At 35.8% G+C, this 20,792-nt stretch overlaps 1 protein-coding gene across 2 annotated transcripts in view; it reads left to right on the top strand.

Moving 5' to 3' along the window:
* Positions 1–20,792, top strand: part of LOC112044711 (collagen alpha-1(XV) chain) — a 231,299-nt gene that overhangs the window by 105,151 nt on the left and 105,356 nt on the right. For both annotated transcript variants that reach the window (XM_052885828.1, XM_052885827.1), the window contains exon 2: positions 1,470–1,505. In XM_052885828.1, coding sequence (XP_052741788.1) covers positions 1,470–1,505 — 36 coding nt within the window. The remainder of the gene's footprint in view (positions 1–1,469; positions 1,506–20,792) is intronic.

The following is a 20,792-nucleotide window of genomic DNA, read 5'->3' as shown; positions in this document are numbered from 1 at the left end:
AGGGTAGGGATAGGGTAGGGATAGGGTAGGGATAGGGTAGGGGTAGGGTAGGGGTAGGGTAGAGTAGGGGTAGGGTGGGGGTAGGGTAGGAATAGGGTAGGGTAGGGTAGAGGTAGGATAGGGGTAGGTAGGGGTAGGGTAGGGGTAGTATAGGGGTAGGGTAGGGGTAGGGTGGGGGTAGGGTAGGAATAGGGTAGGGTAGGGTAGAGGTAGGATAGGGGTAGGTATGGGTAGGGTAGGGGTAGGGTAGGGGTAGGGGTAGAGTTGGGTAGGGGTAGTTGAAAGTTTACATCGAGTTCCACGCGGACGAAGTCGCGGGCGTCTGCTAGTACTGAATAAAATTAACTATTAAATTAACTATTTAATTCAAAAGACGTCTTTTATGACATTGACTTTATGATGTTAGTTTAATATAATAAATTTACGGAATTTAAGTAAAATTGTATATTTTTGAGTTGTTTTCAATTTCACAATAAAATATGATTTATAATATTCTTTTAATAAAAAAGAAATATAGGACAAAGTAAATATAGGACAGTAGGTGTCATATTTCTTTTATATTTTTTATGTTCTAACACATTATTTTTCATACTTTTAGAGTTATTCATCAATATAAATAACTATACAACTTAATTTATTTTCTTCTTGTCTGTAACTTTCTCTCGGTTCATCATCAAGACGTCTAAAAATGTTCATGTTTCCTAACTTTGTATTTTTTAGCTTTTAAGATGAAAGGTTTATTACTTCCTTCTTCTTCCTTTCTTACTCTTCTCGCAATGTTTGTGCAAAAGTTTGTAATAATCTGTTCAATAATATTAAAATCTGCGAGAAAACATATCCAACAAATACGGTACTTAGGTACTTACATTATCATTTGAAATATTCGTTCCTAACTATTTTGTATTCTAACGTTTTACTTACATATTGAGATTCGATAAAGTCGTTACTTTGAAAATGATAACCACAATATTTCCACTATAACACCAATAACCTGAAACACGGATAAACTTGTCACTAAGTGCGGACCATCAGCAATTTATCTTGCGGTGACAACGACCAGTGTCACCAGCTGAGAGAATGCTACAATAACCAATGATAAATTCACTGCAGATACAAATTTCCAAAGTAAAACAATCCTTATTTTAAACTATTAAGGTATATTGGATGTAAAACCAACCGCAAAGGTTGTTGTGGAGCATAAATCGTGGGATATCTCAAGTGGTATACAGTAACCGTGTTGGTAAATTCGTTGTATGGACACAAAGATAAATCTTTTTCTCATAAAGGTGACGCTAAAATAAATATGAGCTTGCTCTCTACAATGGAGGTGATTTGATTTATAAGAAAGTTGCTTCATACCCACACAAATCTGTTCTCATAAAAATATATATGAAGATGTTATAAAATACAAGTATGATTGTCTTCATAGTTTTTATCGAGTTATTAATCAAGTTTTTTTTCTTTTCCAGATTACATTCCTTCTCTATTCGTCGGTTGACTATTGAGTGAGTATAACGTTTTATTTAGGAATAGTTTTGTTAAATATGTATTTCATATTTTAACAATTAAGTATATTTAAATGTTTTTCTTTTATTTGTTTTTTTTTCAACATTTTTTTTTAATTATTCTTTACAAGTTAGCCCTTGATTAGAATCTCACCTGATGGTAAGTGATGATGCAATCTATGATGGATGCTGGCTAACATGTTAGGAGGAAGATGAAAATCCACACCTCCTTTCGGTTTCTACACGACATCGTACCGGAACGCTAAATCGCTTAGCGGTACGTCTTTGCCGGTAGGGTGGTATAGTTACCACCCTACCGGCAAAGATGTACCGCTATATACGGTGGTATAGTTACCACCCTACCGGCTTGGTGGGAAGCTTCGGCCGTGGCACCAGCCAAACCTGGACCAATTAAGAAAACCTCAATCGGCCCAGCCGGGGATCGAATACAGGACCTCCATCTTGTAAATCCACCGTGCATACCACTGCGCCACGGAGGCCGTCAAAATTTGGTATGTGATGTTAATCATTATTTCAATCCAGGACCTGAAACCAGGAACCTAGTGATACTAAGCTATAAAGAATACCCACTCGACCAACGAGTCAGTTAATATTACGACTATATAATACTCAATAATCATCCCAATCCAGTTATTTTTTGTCCTCCACCATGTCAAGTAACTCGAACTTTTCCCCGACCCTTCGTTATTGAGTTTGAATGTCGAATACAACAACAAAAACCATAGATATACTCACTTTTTCTATCATCTATAACTCGAGATTCATCGCTCACGCGGAGTCTTTGGTGACAAATTTTGTTCCAAGATTGTTCAATGTTCATCGGACTCAATTTGCGGTGAAATTAACGAGAAACTTCATTCAGAAAGTTGTCGAGTTCGGCAACGTCTTAGGACTAGATCACACTGATGAAGCGATCGATCGATGAAAGTGATATAATACTTTAATACAAGTAAGCTGAAGAGACTACACTTAATTCAGGAAGTACTGATTCGATTTGAAAAAATATTTCTGTGTTGGATAACTTCTTGATTGAGGTATAGACTATACCAACGCAAGTGAAACCGTGAATTATTCTGCGGAGTGTATAACTGTTTTAGCAAAACAAAATGTTTTTCGATGTACCCTAAAACCATTAAAAGATAATAATTATTTATCTAAAATAATCATCAATCAATCAGTTTTCACACTCAGGCATAAATCAGGCACAAACATGAACCCCGCCTAGAATACTAAAACATCGCCTACAACATCATCCAACGATACTGAATAAAAAAACAAAAACTGTACAGTATAAATATCGTTGGCATCTTTGCATGTTATCCAGTCTTCAATGCTATTGTCCAACGCCATCCTGAGGCATAAGTGTTTAGTCTCGAGTATTTTCAGCAGAAATACTAGGATCAATATATTTTAATTTATTCCAAGTATGGATGTTACTCGCCGATAATGTAATTCTCTGTTGGTGAAAGAATCGGTTATTTAACCGATTTAAAAAATGTTAACGAAACCTACTCCTTTCGCATTTATTATATAGTAAGCAATTAAGTATGGATATTTGATGATTACAAGTTTATATTAATCGCTTCGCTATGTCACCACTATGAATTAAGACCCTTAAAGTTAATGGATTTAACGGCCCCGACGTCCTGTCTGTAAGACAAAAGATCCATTGTTTCTTGAGTGAAAATTGGTTTGCATCTGCGCTAAACTGACTATTTTCATGTAATTTGAACACCATTCTGACGTACTTCACTACAACACCCTTCAATGTATTAATTACATTGATCCATCTATTACTTCATCCTCAACATCAGCTTCAGCCGATAGACGTCCACTGCTGAACATAGACCTCTTGCATGGACCATTCCAACCACAACGATCTCGAGCCGCCAGCATCCAGCGGCTCCCTGCAACCCGCGGCTCCCTGCTACCCGCTTGATATCCTCGGACCACCTAGTGGAGGGTCGACCAACACTGAGCTTTCCGGTGCGGGGTCACCATTCAAGCACCTTGAGACCCCAACGTCCACCGGCTCTTCGAATTATAAGGCCTGCCCATTGCCACTTCTGCTTCGCGACTTGCGTATACGTGACAGTGACTTTGGTTCGCCCGCTGATTGACTTTGAGCCTTCTAATAAGCAATCTAATTGAGCAAGGATATTAAAATCCGCTGAGCCGATTTTGTTACATTTTGAATACTGAGAAAGCTTAGACCACAGACTAAAGATAAAAAAAACTTGAAAAATGTAATGTTCTGGATGAAAGTTTCTATAAAAAGCCATAATTTTTAAAGTTATAAGGGAATTTCGTATTTACGCGTTTAGTATATGAAAAGAACCAAATTGGTTAGTGTACCATAATTCGATTTATGTCCCAAGTCATAACGACGTCAAACTTTGAAGATTAGTTTGTCGAACTTAATTTGTGAGGAAATCACCAGGAAAATTCACCCATCGATCAACAAGTTGTTAACTTCGGGAAAGACTAACACAATAGACTTAACTTGCTTTACACGTCCCACATCTGTAAGAGTATAAGATATGATCGGTTTACATTCTAAGAACATTTTGTACTAGCCGACTATTCGCGGTTACACCCTCGTATTTTCTATCCCCGTGAGAATCATCATCATAATACTCATCATCATCATAATCATTATCATCATCAACTTCTATCCATCCACTGCTGGGCATATGCCTTTCTGAGAGCGCACCACCACACACGATCCTCCTCATCAGCCAATCACAGCCACAGGCATGAGGGCTTTTTGCGTCTTCAAGGCATAAGTGAATAGGTATCTAGACAATCATGCGCTAATTTAGACCTCATCTTTGCCTCCATGGCATGGTTGTAGTCAAGTGCAAAGTGTAAGTCTATATAGTAAGTTAAATAGACTTGCACTTAAAAGTCAACATAATAATGGTTGGGTATCTCAAAGAAACATACCTTGACAACATTTTGTCGGATTTGTAAAGTTTTCAATGGAGATTAAAATTAATTAAACATTCATATTGAACATCCATTTTCCTACTTTACCTACTTCTTTTCATGAGTACCAAATACAAATAAGCAAACTTCTAAAACTAGATGAAAATGCGGAAGTCCATACTGCACTTTCTGAATATTATTAATAATTGGCGCTCTTGAGCTAATAACAAACTATTTCCGCTGTTTGATTAACGTCACATGGTTGCATTTATAAATGACTACATGTCTAAAGTAGCCCATTTATACAAATACATTCAAAAATATTACCACTCTGCTTGAATAAATTGAATGTTAAAATTAGTTATAGACTAGCGGCCACCTGCGATTTAGGTAGATTAGGTAGATAGAAGTAGATTAGGTAGATTTACCTAAATTTCAGTTGTTCTCATGTTCCTCAGGAACCATGATTTTTGCCGGAATATAAAGAGGCCTATAATTATATAGGTATTCATACAGGGTATAATCAATCTTATATATCGCAAGTTTGTATGAAAGTACTTATTTTTTTATGCTACAAACTTTAAATTTGGCAGGTAGGTGATTTTTAGTTGGTAGACGTCCGTTACAATTCAATTTAACGACAGAGCCGGATTAAAGAAGTCTAAGGGTTCTCGCAATTTTGAATGAAAGTTCTTAATTTTTATGATACAGACTTGAAATTTGGCAGGGAGGTGATTTATATTTTTTTATGTGGACGGAGTCGTGGACGTCCGCTAGTACTTACATTAAAGCGAAGGTCACAAAATCTCGAAAACCACTTAACGTAGAAAGATGAAATTCGGCAGGGAGGTAGTTTATAGATAGTTGAAGTCCGCTTGGAACGGATTTTGTCACAAGGCTCGATTTATTAATACTGTCTGATTGAATATAAAATAAAGCGTTACAGAACACTAGGTATTTATAGTTGCATCAGAATATTCTCCGAAGCAATTATAGTATGAGCGATAATTAAATCGGTCCATTAGCATTGGATCTCGTCTTGAACTACAGGAAGTTCTCTCTAATTTATTACTATTGCATTGATAAATTTAAAGCCGGTCACTACGATGAACCGGTGACCTGAAAATTATACCATCTCTATTCAATTACTTACTTGGGATTCTTAGAAACAAAAGGAAGAAATTATAAGCTGCAGTGAAGATATTTATTATATTAAACTGCCAAAAGGTTGGTAACCACTGGCTTGGTCAATTGTCTGCAGGGATCCCACAATCATGACTTATTCGGATAAACAAGTTAGCTACAGAACCCTACACTGCGGTTGGTTTGACTCACACTTGGTCATTAATTCGTTATCAACCCATATTCGGCTCATTGCTGAGCTCGAGTCTCTTCTCAGAATGAGAAGGGTTAGGCCAATACGTTCACGTACGTCCACCACGCTGTCCCAATACGGATTGGCAGACTTTAAACACGCAAAAAATTCTTCGGTATGCAGGTTTTCTCACGATGTTTTCCTTCACTGTTTGAGATACGTGATATTTAATTTCTTAAAAATGCACACAACTGAAAAGTTGGAGGTGCATGCCGCAGATCCGATTCGAACCCACACCCTCCGGAATCGGAGGCAGAGGTCATATCCACTGGGCTATCACGTATCGCTATTATTTCGAACATTAGACCGGACAAACAGGACAAAAATTAAAAAAAAAATGTAAATAACTATAATTATAAGTATAACCACAAAGTTATTTTGGAATCCCAGACTTTCATTTCATTTATATGTATCTATTGATGCACGGCTCGTTTAGGAACATTAGTACAAACAGATTCTCACTTTAACGTCAGGTCAAAGCGTACATTAATCTCCGCGTCATCGGGGACAAGGATGATTTCACGTGAGATACAGTTATTTTAAAATAGAGCCGTTTTCGTTGCACTTTCAAGAATAAATCCGTCTGTTGAGAATACATTGCACGAATGTGCAAAAGTACATGGACTGCATCCTGTACAAAATGAACACGACTCCATTAAAATATAATAAGATAGTAACGAGATCAAATTCAGACTGTAAGTCTGAATGTTGATGACCTCTGAAAACTCCAAGTGATTGATTGAGATCTGAGTATTTAGTTTTAATTTCAACTTGGTATAGTTAATTGGGATACCTGACAAAAACGATCTTGATAAACAAACTGACAAAGACAGATCCAATAGGCAATGGTTTGGTTGACGTACGGTACCCTCAAAAATAAGTAGACTTCAAAAGCACTCATTTACGGGTTACATTTTACGGCCAGTATTTTATTTGCCCAGTGGATACGACCTCTGCTTCCGATTCCGGAGCGTGTGGGTTCGAATCCCGTCTAGCATAGCCCCTCTCAATCTGAGAGGAGACTCAAGCTCAGCAGTGAGCCGAATATGTAAAATACGAGATTTTTTTTAGCTAGAATAAAACTTTTATGTCAGAATATAAACCTTCTCGGAACTTCATCATACAGCTGTATATCCATATCGATCATGCTAGCTTTAGAACCAAAAATTTCGCATCATAATTAATTCATTCGTATATAAGATACAGTGGTACAGACAGACACTGAGACACCCAGATACCCAAACAGACACGTCAAACTTATAACACCCTTCTTTTTCACGACGAGGTTTAAACAAATTACTGTGATTGATAGAAACGAAGTCTGAGTCAAAAATTGTTTAACTGACTAATAAAACGGATAGCGAACCCTATGGTTTTATTAATAAGTAAATCAGTAAATGCAACCTCAATTACATGCTAGTCTTTCCATTCCAAAAACAAATTGGAATAATAAATCCCAATGTCCACATCGAGTCTGAGATTTCGCTTTTCATAAATGACTCGTGAAAGAATATTATTCCCGCTAGGATAATATAAGAAACGGATAGCCTATAAATAAGACCAATTTCTCAACATTTAACGTCGAATAAAAGGTTTTGCTTCAAATAGCATGAGACCACTCATGAACCAAGAGCCTGCTATAGCCAGACCTACTTCATTTCATGAAGGCTTAAAGTCTGTCAGTTATGCTCCTGCTATAGTTAAGAAGGATAGCCAATTATAGAATTTGTACTGTGTTGGCTTTGTCCATTACCTCGACATTTAATGAGAAATCAGTGTCCAGTTAACGTCGGAGCTGTTACTAACACTGACTATTAACACCCTTCAAAAAACACCGTTACAGATATCTAGCGAAGAGTTGTTCTTTTTTCTGATCGTATAAGTGCCGTAGGCTCCTTAATGGAACCACAGTGGCGTTTTTTTTATTAATACTCTACTGTCGATTGAGTAAGTAACTAGATAAGTCTGCTATTAAGTGTCTAAATGGCACACAGCGAGAATCTTTAAACCAGTAATTACTTATTGCATAAGTTTCCGTAAAGTTACTACTTTACCACCTACAGTGAAATTAAAAGGTGGGGGTTTTAATTTAAGCATTGTATGGATGTAAGTTTGAGTTTAACTTTTTAACCGACTTCAAAAGGGAGGAGGTTCTCAAGTTAATTGGTCTGTTTTCAGTATGTTTAACCGAGACGCCAGAAGTTTAAACAGATTTAGATCCATGACTTATCGTTTTTACATTACATACATATGTAGGAGCATAGACTGACAAACTGACCTTCATAAAACGAGGTAAGTCTGACTGTGACAGCCTCTTGTTCTATCCTAAGCCTCTCAGACTGATATGAGTACTAGTATGTAGGTAGCTAATGCTTGAACCATAAAATACGTAGTTTATTCTTGCTAGTATTTTATTGCAGACAGGTTAAGTATTTTCATATGATAAGTGATGATAAATTTCAAAGCGTGCAAGATGTGTTATTGTGTTGAATTGAATTGCTTGTGGCTAACTCAGAGCCTGAGAGCCGTGATAGCCCAGTGGATATGAGCTCTGCCTTCGATTCGGAAGGTGTAGGTTCGAATCCGATCCAGGAAACCTTTTAAGTTACGTGCATTTTAAGAAATTAAATATCTCTCTCAAACGGTAAAGGAAAAATATCGTGAGAAAATCTGCATACCTGAGAATTTTCTTAATTGTATACGTGTGTGATGTCTGCTAATCCGCATTATGCCAACATGGTGGACTATTGGCCTAACGCCTCTCACTCGGAGAGGAAACTCGTGCTCAACTGTCAGGCGAAAAGGGTTTTCTAAAAAAACTCAACCTCAATAGCTCCGTGGTAAAGGGACTCATCATCGAGTGGTGGTTCGATCCCCGCCCGCAGGACTGTTGTCGCTCTCACTCCTAACTCAGTCTTTACCGAGTAGTCCTACTGCGGACGCTCGTGACTTCGTCCGCATGGAATTTAGATTTTCACAAATCACTCGGAAACCATGTATTTTTCCCGGATGAAAAGTGTAAGCCTAAGTGTTGATCAACAGCAAAATAATTTCCATTCCAAATTTCACCCAAATTGGTCCAGTAGTTGCAGCGATAAGAGTAACAAACATCCATACAAACTTTCGCGTTTATATTATTTGTTGATTATATTTTCAAAACCTAACAATATCGACCTAATCAAGATAAATAAGACTACCAACCAATTGTTAAAGCAACAATCTTGTGTATACACAGACAAGAAAACAAAAATAAATAAAATAATATTTCAATATTCACACATTCAATATAATATTTCAATATTCACAGTAAAACAGCTGTACAGTTAATAGCATGTTAATACAATATTAAAAGCATTACAAGATATTACTGCTTTCAAAGTAGCTTACGTCTCTTACACTCGCGCTGAAGAATAATGTCTTTGTTAAGTTAAGTTCGCAGAAACTAATCATGTCTGAATTTCTCCAAGGCAGCTTTAGTCTCTGGAGCATTTATCTAAATGAGCAGGGGCATACATCATGTCGGGCGTGGGACTATAGAATTAAATCAAAGAGAGCTTATGACGGGGGCATGCTAATTAGATGAGTTCAAAGGCTTAACTTCCATGCGAGATGAAAGCTTGTCTTGAATAGTGATGTGTGTTGTGTAATTTTCTTTACAATTTAGGAATAGGTGCACAAGTAGTCAGGTTAAAGAAATTTTGAAAAGACTAAAGTTTGCTTGCAAAAGCATGGTTGATTAATTCTCTGGACCAAATGCATATCACAATAATATTATAAAGGCGAAAGTTTGTGTGTAAGTGCTTAAGTATGTTTGTTCCTCCTTTACGCTGCGGCTACTGAAGCGATTGTACTGGCTGAAATTGAAATAGATATAGATTTTGCTCTGGATTAACACATAGGCTACTTTTTATCCCGGAAAAATCCATGGGTCCCACGGGATTCGTGAAAAACTGAATTCCACGTGGATGAAGTCGCGGGCGTCCGCTAGTTATAAAATAAATACCATAAAAGCTTTAGCTGAAGAACATATTTACCGTTTTAAATGTCTGTAAATTAAATACTTTTTTAAATGTCAGACACAGGATTTTATTGTGTTTGGTACAATTAATGTTGCTTTATTGAAATACTTTTTAAAATGTCAATTAAAAAAAGTAAAATTTGAGAATTTTAATTCGTCCACGTGGATTTCGGCTTTTCACAAATCCCGCGGGAACCATGGATGTTAATAAACATATAAACCTTCCTCTTTAATCACTCTATCTACTAAAAAACCGCATCAAAATCCGTTGCGTAGTTTAAAGATTTAATCATACTTATGGACAGAGAAAGCGACTTTGTTTTATACTATATAGTGATACATTTACCATCTACATCTACCGACCACCTGTATAAATAATGCATGTATCTGCAAATAAATAAATTGATTGATTGAAAAAAAAAAGATCACAGAACATAGCAAACGCAAAAGCTAACGCTTCAAGATCTTGTAGTAGCAGCCTTAAGTGAGTGGTTGGACTAAGTTATTATACTATTATAGCAATAATTGCGATTGCTACGCTACTGTCGATTTCATTGAGTAACTAGATAGATCTGTTATTAACAGCGTATAAGAGACACGCAGGCTCTTAAGGTTTGTTATTAAGGCATAATCACTTTTACTTGATTATTACTTATTGCTTAAATTTCCGTGAAGTGAAATGAAAAGGTGGGGTTATGATTTCAGCATTGTATGGATGTAAGTTTGAGTTTAACTTTTCAGTATGTTTTAACAGATTTAGATCTTTTTTAACTTTCAGTAAAAAGCTATATTAGTGTGATGAATTTTACGTACAAAAAAGAAATGAGATTTTTTTGCAAGTGCAGTGCAGTATTAACTATCACAAAACGTAAATCACTTACGCCGCGCTTTTTAACCGACTTCCAAAAAGGAGGAGGTTCTACGTTCGGCTGTATGTATGTTTTTTTTTTTTTTTTTTTTTTTTTTTTTTTTATGTATGTCCAGCGATAATTCCGTCAATTATGGACCGATTTTGAAAATTCTTTTTTTGTTTTGTAGGGTTTACTTTCAGGGTGGTCCCATTTTTTTCATGTCAGGATCTGATGATGGCATCCTGGAGAAATTGAGGGGAACTTTCGAAAGTTGTAGAGACGGCTAGTACGTTTATTAGTGTTTCCATTAGGTATTTTAAACCACTACAACTTTATGAAGGTTTGGAGTTGGTCTGATGATGGAGCCGAAACACAGACGATGGAACTCGTCAAGGATTTACAGCAGTCACCTTTTGTTTGGGCTTGATTAATTTGTATTGATGAGTACTTTCCACCTATATGGGTTGTGACTGTATTAAGGGTCTGGTGATGAAGACGAGGGACAGTGAAGAGAACTCCTCGACGGTTCACAGTAGCTACCTTGTGTTTGGACTTGATAAATTTGTATTGATGAGAACTTTCCACCTAGATGGATTGTGACTGTATTAAGGGTCTGATGATGAAGACGAGGGACAGTGAAGAGAACTCCTCGACGGTTCACAGTAGCTACCTTGTGTTTAGACTTGATAAATTTGTATTGATGAGAACTTTCCACCTATATGGATTGCGACTGTATTAAGGGTCTGGTGATGAAGACGAAGCACAGTGAAGAGAACTCCTCGACGGCTCACAGTAGCTACCTTGTGTTTGGACTTGATAATTTTGTATTAATAAGAACTTTCCACTTAGATAGGTTGTGACTGTACACACGCAGTGGGTATGCTAACACTAAAAATAAAAAAATAAAAATTTTAATAAAAAAAATTCAACCGACTTCCAACTCAAAAAATAACTTTAACTAAAAAGCAAAAAATAACATCCTACCTATGTGCTACCTTCTGATCAGTTTGAAGGCGGTGCCAAGCCAGTGTCGTGTTTTAATTAAAGCTGTTTCTGGAATAACCACAGAAATTTTGTAGTTTAAACGTATTTAATTAAAACATCACTGGCTTGGCACCACCTTCAAACTGATCAGAAGGTAGCACATAGGTAGGATGTTATTTTTTGCTTTTTAGTTAAAGTTATTTTTTGAGTTGGAAGTCGGTTGAATTTTTTTTATTAAAATTTTTTTTATATCCGTGAATACTTAATTACCAATATTAAAGTAAAGCAATAGAATTGACTACAAACGCTATCTGTCCATCATCATCATCATCATCATTTACAGCCATGATGGATGACGATGGATGGAGATGGACGTCAACTGCTGGACATAGGCCTCTTGCATGGACATCCAAACACAACCGTCTCGAGCCGTGAGCATCCAGCGGCTCCCTGCAACCTGCTTGATGTCCTCGGTCCACTTGGGTTGACCAACACTGCGCTTTCCGGTGCGGGGTCACCATTCCAACACCTTGGCACCCCAATGTCCATCGGCTCTTCGAACTATATGGCCCTTTGTCACTGATATAGCTCAGCGAGTCGCAAAACTGAAGTGGCAATGGGCAGGCCACATGTGTCCATAGTTTTTAACAAATCCTGTTTCTTAAATATTTTAGAAAAAGGGTTAGAAATAAATTATTTGTCAACCCCATTTAGTTGCGTCGCAAATATATACAGAGACGTTGACTGGCTAGTACTTGTATACCAGATGAATTACGCAATACCCGACACAAAACAGCGTCACATTAAAAATGTATTAGCGTCCCAGATATGGTATGATTAATATCTTTGTGTTTATTCCGCGCACAGGTAATTATTATCATAATTATCCTCACATGCCCGCGTTGTACCAAAAACAATAGAGCCCTGTGTCTGACAGTCCATTAAACAGGTGCTATCAAATGCGGCCCGATACCAGTTTATTAATGACCCCCGGACGAAAATATATAGCGGGTTATTTTGCACCTCTGTTTTCATAACGACTCATTAAACTTTAATTACCTAGGTCAATAATCATTTGCGATTCGATGTACACAATGAAGTTAACACAATAAATAATTGAATAATTTAACAATTGATTTTGTTTTTCTAAAACAATATAAATTGTGTTAAAGCAAATATTTATTCTGTTTTTAGATAAATATAATAATACCCTACTTTTACCCTACATTTTCCTAATTGTGCTGTTACTTGGAAGTTTTTATTGTTATGTTCTAATAATTTTATTTAATTAAACAAAGTCGGTTGATAAGATATAGATAAAACTAGATACTTTTAGCCAAATCTGTCTGTTTTTCATTTAAGATATTCTTTGAAACCACTAAAAGGCTTATATTATTAATTAGCTTTATTAATAAATGTAAGCATTTTAATCGGAAAATGCTAAATTCCACGAGAGCGAATGAGTTAGTTTTCAATAGATACTAATTATTCAAACCTCAATCAATACATAATTAATCAACTTCAATTTCAAAATAAACTTAAAGCCCCTCGTACTCATTAATTCAACAAAGACACACAGAAATGTTTACTTTTAACAAAACAATTATTTTAGAAACAAACTACTGGCAAACTTTAGCCAATGTTGGGGTTACCCATTCAAGCGGTTACAATATTCTATTTGCAATATATCCCGAGCACATTTCAGTATAAAATACGATTTCAATACCATCTGAATTGAGGATTTCTCTTCAACAAAATCCAGAGCGAATCTCTGGGGGTGCAAAGAAATTTTATACTCTCCTGTATTGTAACGTACGTAGGCGTCTCTCAAATCGGCGGATTGAAATAGTAATGCGTTGTTGGATACAGTATGCATTTCAATCGAATTGATTTATACATTCTTGCCTTGGAGGATTTCTTAGAGCTATTTTCTTTGTATCTTACAATACATTTGTATGTGGAGCAAACCTTTAGTAGAGTAACTTCCTCGTCTTAGTGGTTAGCTAGTGTAACCATAGATAGAGGTCCTGGGCTATTGAGTTTTTCTTTCTTTCGAGAAACAATTAGCATACAGAATTGGAGTTGGTTGTGTTACATCCTGGTAACTCGGAAAGCACTGTAACGGATATCGATGGTTAATAATGTTAATAATTGACGTTCAAAAGTGTTTGTAAAACTGAGCCTAATTGAAATAAATGAACTTTGTTTTTGACTTTTTATTTTGATATAGTTTAGAAGATAAATTAAAGGAGTACTGTTTGATTATATTCAGGAACTAAGGGTAAACTTTTTAATTATTATGATTATGTTCATCACTAAGTTTTTTTTTATTGCGAATTAACCCACAAGCCGTGATAGCCCAGTGGATATGTCCTCTGCTTCCGATTCCGGAAGGCGTGGGTTCGAATCCGGTCCGGGGCATGAACCACCAACTTTTCAGTTGTGTGCATTTTAAGAAATTAAATATCACGTGTCTCAAACGGTGAAGCAAAAACATCGTGAGGAAATCTGCACACCGAAGAATTTTCTTAATTCTCTGCGTGTGTGAAGTCTGCCAATCCGCATTGGGCCAGTGTGGTGGACTAATGGCCTAACCCCTCTCATTCTGAGAGGAGACTCGAGCTCAGCAGTGAGCCGAATATGGGTTGATAATGATGATTAACCCACAAATCTGCACTACAGCTGCGTGGAGTTTCTAAGCTTTAAATCTTCGCATAGGGGTGGAATTCGTGCTCCCATTTCAACTAAACAGGAATCCAACCAATGACTTACTTAAGCCAACAAAGATGATTGCACCAGAGAAATCAAATATTACTGTATGTTAAAACTACCATAAATCTCTAAGCTATTAAGAATGTCTTCGCACTTGACAATGCTAACAAGCAATGATAATAGCTTAAGTTGTCCTCATGATATATGATGTACCCGACAACTAAGTTTAACTGGTTGATACTGATCCTACTAATATTATAAACGCGACAGTTTGTATAGATGTATGTTTGTGTGGATGTTAGTTACTCTTTAACGCCGCTACTACTGAAGGGATTTGGCTGAATTTTAGAATGGAAATAGATTTTATTCTGAATTAACAAACAGGATTTGTCTGGATTCACTTTTTATCCCGAAAAAAATCCATGGAATCCCGAGAAACTCAACTCAAACTTCTCTCAACTTCGGACAGTTCATTGAATCTAAGGCAAAAACTGCGGGCAAAAAACTTGGCATCCTTAATAAAGTGAAACGGTACTTCACACCAGAACAGCTTCTATTGTTATATCAAGCTCAAGTTCGATCGTGTATGGAGTACTGCTCCCACTTGTGGGATGGCTCCGCCAAATACCAGCTTGCTGCTTTAGATTCAGTGGATAAACGCGCTAGAAGACTCATTGGCAATGAGGCTTTAACTGACTGTAAGCTTCAAAGCTTAGAGCATCGCCGAAAGGTTGCCTGCCTATCGGTGTTCTACAAGATATATTTCGGGGAGTGCGCTCAGGAACTGTTCGATCTTGTGCCACCTTCGCCGTTTTACCACAGGACTGCTAGGCATCGCAGAGATCTGCACCGCTACGTTGTCGAAATCCCTCGGGCGCGTACCAAGCGGTTTAGTTCCTCATTCCTTATACGCACTGCAAAGATGTGGAATGCTCTCCCAGCTTCAGTTTTCCCCACCACCTACAACATGGGTATTTTCAAGTCAAGAGTGAATAGGCATCTTCTAGGCAAGCGCGTTCCACCATAGGCTGCATCATCGCTTACCATCAGGCATGATTGCAGCTAAGCGCTTGCTTATTCAAAATAAAAAAAAAAAAAAAAAAAAAAAAAAAAAAAAGATTTGCGAAAACTTGATGATTTTGATGGTATAAATGTTTGTTACTCTTTCACGCCACAGCTATTATACCAAAACACCTGAAATTTGAAGTAGAGATAGATTATTGTCTGGATTAACGCAAAGGCTAAGGCAAGCGATTTAGCGTTCCGGTACGATGCCGTGTAGAAACCGAAAGGGGTGTGGATTTTCATCCACCTCCTAATAAGTTAGCCCGCTTCCATCTTAGACTGCATCATCATTTACCATCAGGTGAGATTGTAGTCAAGGGCTAACTTGTAAAGAATAAAAAAAAAAAAGGCTACTTTTTATCCCAGAAAAATCTGTGGTTCCCGAGGGATTTGTGAAAAACTAAATTCCACGCGGACGATAACGAAGGCGTTCGCTAGTATTAGTCATATACCTAATTTTTTTTTTTATTTCTGTCAAGTAATTTTTAACTTAATGTCTCATTACTGGCTTCGAAACACAAATCCCTGGGTCAGACTATGAAGTAATGAAAGAAAGAAAGAAAGAAAGAAAATATATTTATTACTACATTATGCCACACACCACAATTATTTAAGAATAATACCCTGCGATATGTGGCATAACCTAGAAAAAGGTCCTAGCTCAGCATATTGCTGTATGCTCCCCATAAACAAAGAACATACAGCGCTGATTTTCAGCTAGGACCCAGTTCTAAGTGCCACCATGAAAACAGGCAACATAAACCTATATTTAAAGCAAAACCAAATTAAAACTTATAACTAGTTTAAAACATATAAAAAAGAACAAAAAGAAAAATTATATAACATTAAAGTACCTACAGTATTAAAACCAACAATCAAATTTATTTCCAAGTTTAAATTTACCTACTATACTATTATTATTATATTTACTTACTATAACTACATAATAAATAAAAAAAAGAAAAAGAATATTTATATAAAAATGTAATATGAATGAATAATTACTAAATTTGTACATTATTAAATATAATATTGATTACACATATAAGTTACACATAGTATAATATATAAATATTTGCTATAAGAAAGAAAACTCCGCCACATGATGCTGGAATTCCATCTGTTTGTCGAGGAGAAATCGGTTCAATAATTTTTTAAATTTAAATTTAGACTTGATTTTTTTTATTGGTTAATGACATTTCTTTCTTCTAAGATATTCTTTAAAACTAAAAAGGAGGGTTGCGAAGGCTCGCGGTGGACCTATTTTCTATAACTCTTCTTCCAAAAGGTGGGAATCCCTGTAGTGAACCGTCGAAATAGGCTGATAGAAAAATGATGAATTGTTAACTAGAAAATGTCTACTATTTATTATGTACCGAGTTATAAACACCCGGTTACTGCACCAACGAAACCACACGTACACCCTAACGTCCTATAAAAAGAGACTGCCTAAGAATGTCCTTTACGACCCGAGCGATAAAATAACTACACACAACGACCTCTTGGCAATACAATCAGAGTAGGAATAAATGTTTAATACCGTGCAGAAATTTCTTTCGATACTGGAACGTAAATCTTAACGTAACTTTCTCACTCAACCCACAAAACCCCTCGATCACAATGTCGCTTAAAGTTGAGGTACGAATCATACCTAAGACAACCTTAGAAAGACGTTTTGTCTTCTGTATTCATCAAATCTTATGGCTTTATGGCTTGTCCTCAGGGAAAACTTCTGCGTTCACTATAACCTCCAATAATGCTTCGGTATGGTTTACTTGATGGTAAACGATAATGCAGCCTATTATGGAACGCGTTTGTCTAGATAATGCATATTTATTAAACACAAATTAAAATTATTATTCTAGTACAATTATGGTCAAAGTAGTACTATTTGATCATATTTGATCACCGTCATCTGATACCAATCGTACATACAGCAAAGAGATTGTTCACATCGGTCTAAATTAAGAGCTGTCTATTCCCCTTTGATCTTTGTAAAATAAATAAAAGTATCCAGTGAGTAGAAACGTTATTACCGCTTAATCATAAATCTAAATGTGCTCGCGCTAATCATTCTCTTACTACGCAGCTGGTCTTAATTTGTCTGAACGTTTCACACTGCACGCTGCACTCGCATAAAGGAACCTCTTGACTGGACTTTTACTTTTTAATTTTGAAATTCTAACGCCAAGTTTCTGAAACACTGATCATGAACATAATCAGAGCCATCTTAGTATTTTAAGATAACTTAATAATCATCTCAGTAGTATTATTATTGACAATACTTAGACTTTGACCGTGTGGAATTCGGAGTGAAATGGATAACAAAACAAATATTGTTATCCTTAACTTGTAACTAATATTATAACTAGATTTTCCCAGTTTTCCAAGTATTTAAGAACTTAATTATATATGAAAAAGCAGCATGTGTTTTCCTATAATATATAGGAAAATATAAACTACCTTTTAGGATAACAATATATTTATGCTTTTGTTATCCAATAAACAACAGTGTACTAAAATTTATCAAAATATTTGTTTGCGCATGTAAAAAACGCAGCAAAAATTATGTAACATAGAATTACGAATACTTACATTAACATTAAAAAATGCATATAAATCGTTTTGTCAGACACACTTGACTTCAACGTACTAAAATTATACTATACTTTGAACAAGCGTTGGAATTTGGCTGTTTTTTTATCATTGTATATCCATAATCATTTAATTTAATTAAAAGGCAAACAATCAGTTGTTAACTTGGATAGTTATGTATATAGAATTAGTAACCGTTGACTTAATCAGTCTTTCGGAAGTTAGGGGTTTAGTTATAGCCCCTTTTTGTTTCATGCGCGTTGATTTGAGATACAAACTGGAACTGATAGCTGGTTATGCGAACGTCACATATAGAATTACTGGGGAGCTTTACGCGCTTGAGATGTGTTCCTTTTGTCGTTCCTGCATGTGTAGGTATATCTTTTTGATATTATTTAGATAGAAATGTAGGGCTTTTTTATGAGTTTCAAGAACTCACTGTTTCTTGAAACAGACAAATCTGAATAAAAATCCTGATTCATCTTATAGATTTTAAAACATCTGAATGGTGCATTTTCTCAATTACCAAAAAAAATACCAAAGTCACTTACATAGGTCAGCGAGTCGCGAAGCTGAAATGGCAATGGACAGGCCACATAGTTCGAAGAGCCGATGGACTTTGGGGTCCCGAGGTGCTGGAATGGCTACCCCAGACCGGAAAACGCAGTGTTGGTCGACCCCATTAGGTGGACCGAGGACATAACAACATATAACAACAGCCGATGGATGTTCAGCAGTCAATCGGCTGTTGTTGATGATAATGACGATGATGATTTTGATTTTTGTTAACAATGGGTTACGTAAAATACGATGGTTGTTTGATTTGATGTTCATTTTAAAAGGTTGTTAATAAGGACCAAAATAGTGAGTAGGTCAAGATCTGAGAATCTCAAAATCTAAACTGATCTGAGAAAGACACCCTGGAATTCCGAATTATTAAGCAAAACTAACACGCCACGGCCGAATTTATAGACATGCTATAGCAGACTTAAGTGGAACATTAACATCAAAGTAGGCCACAATAGGGACAGGTGTACAATTGTTTATCTTTCCCTCCCCTCCCATTTAATTACCGTTATCAGAACAATTCACGGTTCGTCAACTCCTGGATAAAGTTCACAGCGAGACGCTAATGAAGTTTAGTTTGTTTGTACTGGAAATATTGTCCGACATTTTAAACGATTCTTTGCGTTTCATGTTCTTTGTTACTAAATTGCCTAAAAAGAATTGTCGTCTGTGATCATCTGACTGAAAGAATTTATTGGCTGGAAAGTATAAATTTAGGTGGAGAAGTTTCTTTTTAATGGAACATACGTACCTTCATACCTTACTCAAATCTTGAAAAAAAATCATGACATGGACTTCATAATTAACATTTTAGAGACAAAATCTGTTAAGGATGCTCAGTGTTTGGAGTGAAAACTACGTAAGAAATTGGGTAAAACCGCGTAGAAACCAATCAGCAATCATAGACAGAATACGAGTATCTTTCCTCATATTTCAAGATTGTAATGAAATTAACGGGTGAAGAAGGTTTTAGGCCATGCGTTCAAAACTATCATTATTAGTATAATTATTTAGCGTGTCCCGTAATTAATGGATAAAACGCAAATGGTAGTTACACAACCTTACAAGACTTACAAGACTCATTATCTGGTGCAGTAAAGACGATCTGTATATATTATTTCTCTTCAATATAATGTATTTATTAGTATATTTTGATATGTATTTTATTCATTATTGTAGGTATTTGTGTAATATTGTTTATGTATTAGGATGTAAATTATTTGTATGTATGTGTATTACTAATACTATGGTTATTTTTGTTTTACGCCACCTGTTGATGTTCTTAAGTTTTTCTAAACCGAAGGTTGCCTGGAAGAAATCGCTACTTAGCGATAAGGCCGCCTTTTGTATGCTGATCTCTTCCTAATTTGTTTTTATTTCACTTGTATTTGTCTTTGTGGTGTGCAAATAAAGTATATCCATCTAACCTTATTATCTAAAATAATTTAAATAGTTTTGAAAAAAATCATTTATTTTTAAAAATTTTCTATCTTGAATCAATGTTTTTAATGCTATAGCTGCTGTAATTACGAGACACCCTGTATTAGTGTTACTCCAAGGCTTGAACTCGAAGGTAATAATTAAATTCTTTGTCAATATAGTGTGATATTAAACTATCTTGAGTGTTTTTGTAGGTAATAATTAAATTCTTTGTCAATATAGTGTGATATTAAACTATCTTGAGTGTTTTTGTAGGTAATAATTAAATTTTTTGTAAATATAGTGTGATATTAAACAATTTGAGTGTTTTTGTAGGTAATAATTGAATTCTTTGTGAATATAGTGTGATATTAAACTATCTTGAGTGTTTTCCGCAGGTAATAATTAAATTCTTAGAAACCTGCCTAAACTCAATTTGGTTTTGTTTACACCACGCAGTAGTAAGTGTAAATTCTTTATTAAATAATAAAAATAAATCATTTACTCTATTATTTCATTTTTTCAACTTCATATGGATGTCTGAATGAATTATTATTCATCATGTATGCCTAACACAGTTTTATAAAGGCGAAAGTTTGTGTGTAAGTGTGTATGTTTGTTCCTCCTTTCCGCTGAGGCTACTGAAGCAATTTGGCTGAAAGAAATGGAAATAGATTTTACTCTAGATTAACACATAGGTCAATCCCGGAAAACCTTAGTTCCCGCGGGATTTTTGAAAACTGATGTCCACG

Source organism: Bicyclus anynana, chromosome 15 (assembly GCF_947172395.1).
Source record: "Bicyclus anynana chromosome 15, ilBicAnyn1.1, whole genome shotgun sequence".
Taxonomy (NCBI): Eukaryota; Metazoa; Arthropoda; class Insecta; order Lepidoptera; family Nymphalidae; genus Bicyclus; species Bicyclus anynana.
This window is presented reverse-complemented; position numbering and strand designations above follow the sequence as displayed.